Raw genomic sequence first — 2283 nt, forward strand, 5'->3', positions numbered from 1 at the left:
AATTAGGAAAAACAATGACTGATACAAGGAATTAAGTATTAGATAACGAATCATTGCATTCCAACGTGCAATCAAATCAGAAGCTACTTCTCAAACGTGCTTCCATGATCAAAATTATTGAAAGAGAACAACCCAACGTTTCCCCCGCAAGAACTTAAAACCAGAGGCAGGGCAATGTGCACACATCAAGCTTTCTCAAAATGGTCGGTGCTTCCATGGCGAAAAGAAAACCCAAAGTCCCCAAGCAACCACCCCCGAAAGAATGCTGTAGCTGTTTCATTTTTCTGTTCAAATTCATCTATCGAGCCCCGGCTGCAGTTTTCTTTCTCTGTCTTATCTACCTCTGGTCTTCCTCCACCACCATTATCTCCGGCAACATTGTCCATGTTTGTGTTTCCTCCCGGAAGCTCAATTACCATTATTGCCTTTCTGCTGGTAAAACCCAACCCAAGTTTGAAATCCCAATTCCTGTCATCAATCATAGTTCCATTTACCTCCACACTCTTGACAAGAGTTCAAACATCCCTCTTCCCTTATCGCTTCCTTTGTACCACGGCAATGGTTCCACTAGTCCTTCTCAACCGACTGTCAACGGCAAGAAGGTGAGAGAGACCGCTGAAGTTATCGGAGCTGAGTCTGATCCAATAATTATGAGGAATGGCGAGAACAAAGACCGAGAGGAGGAAGTTGTGAACGCAAAGAAGGAAGTTGAAGAACAGATGCGACTGCACAGATCATGGAATTCGGATAAGAAGCAAGCCGGGTGCGAAGGGAGGGGAGTATATGTGTATAACTTGCCATCCAAGTTTAATTTTGACTTGATTGGTCAGTGCAGAGACATGGTTACATGGATGGACTTCTGCAAGTACTTAAAAAATGAAGCCATGGGAGAACCGATTCCAAAATTTGGAAATGGTTGGTACCAAACACATCAGCACTCATTGGAGCCAATTTTTCATCAGAGGGTTATGAAGCATGCTTGCAGGGTTTACAATGAGGATGAAGCCAAGCTTTTCTACATTCCATTTTATGGCGGTTTGGATATTCTAAGATGGCATTTCAAGAACGTCTCCAGCGACGTGAAAGACACTTTGAGTTTGGAGCTCATAACATGGCTTCGGAAGCAAAGGTCATGGACTAAGAATTCTGGCAAGGACCATGTCATTGTGTTGGGAAAATTTTCATGGGATTTTCGGAGAAAGGACCGCTCTTGGGGAACTAGATTCTTGGAGATTGATCAAATGAAAAACCCCGTCAAGCTTTTGATTGAGAGGCAGCCATGGCAGCCAAATGACATAGGAATTCCACACCCAACATACTTCCATCCAAGCTCAGACGATGACATCATGGCATGGCAATGGAAGATCATAAGCTCACACCGAAAACAGTTAGTGAGCTTTGCTGGTGCAGCAAGGCCTGGTCAAGCTGAGAGCATAAGGTCTATATTAATCAAACAGTGCAGTTCATCTTCCGAAAATGGAAACCAATGCCGGTTTGTTGACTGTAGTTTGGGCGGATGTGATCAGCCAGAGCCAGTCATTGAGCTCTTCATGGAGTCTGAGTTCTGCCTGCAGCCTCCAGGGGACAGCCCTACTAGAAAATCCTTATTTGACTCGTTGATTTCGGGCTGCATTCCCGTGCTTTTTGATCCCTTTACTGCTTATTACCAGTATCCGTGGCATTTGCCAGAGGATCATGGAAAGTATTCTGTGTTTGTGGACCAAGAGGAAGTGAGGGGGATGAAGGTGAATGTGGTTGATACGCTGAAGAAGATTTCAAAGGAGAAGAGAGATGATATGAGGAGGTTTATAGTGTATGAGTTGTTGCCGGGTTTGGTGTATGGGGATTCACATGCAAAATTTGAAATGTTTGAGGATGCATTTTCCATCACAATGACTAATCTCATGGAGAGGGTGACCAAATTGAAATCAAAAGTATAGTTTCAGGATACATATTTTATTTAATTTTTTGTCTGTTCTTTCTTTCTTTTCTTTCTTTTCTTTTTTTTCTTTTTTTATTTTTATTTTTATTTTTAATTTCTTTTTGTCTCACCTTTGAATTTGTAAACAATGCAATGTGGGGAGGGAAATGAAAATTTGAGGAGCACAAAAACAGTTCATATTGTTTTATTTAACTTTGTAATTATTGGCACATACATTTTTTTAATGAAAACACATTTCATTAGAAGTAATTACAATAGGGTTTACTTTTAATAATTAATACTTACTTGTATATTGAAACAATACTTTTTAAATATTTCAATAAGAGACAAAAGTTAATACA

At 40.6% G+C, this 2283-nt stretch overlaps 1 protein-coding gene across 1 annotated transcript; it reads left to right on the top strand.

Moving 5' to 3' along the window:
• Positions 1–200: 200 nt before the first annotated feature.
• Positions 201–1940, top strand: LOC137712474 (xyloglucan-specific galacturonosyltransferase 1-like). Its single transcript, XM_068451544.1, has one exon. It carries the CDS (start codon positions 201–203, stop codon positions 1938–1940), a length of 1740 nt encoding a protein of 579 aa, XP_068307645.1.
• Positions 1941–2283: the final 343 nt, after the last annotated feature.

The sequence above is a fragment of the Pyrus communis genome, chromosome 13, assembly GCF_963583255.1.
Source record: "Pyrus communis chromosome 13, drPyrComm1.1, whole genome shotgun sequence".
NCBI classification, from domain to species: domain Eukaryota; kingdom Viridiplantae; phylum Streptophyta; class Magnoliopsida; order Rosales; family Rosaceae; genus Pyrus; species Pyrus communis.

Excerpts from the sequence above, each read along its gene's own strand:
- LOC137712474 (XM_068451544.1), top strand. The coding sequence starts at position 201 with ATGGTCGGTGCTTCCATGGCGAAAAGAAAACCCAAAGTCCCCAAGCAA.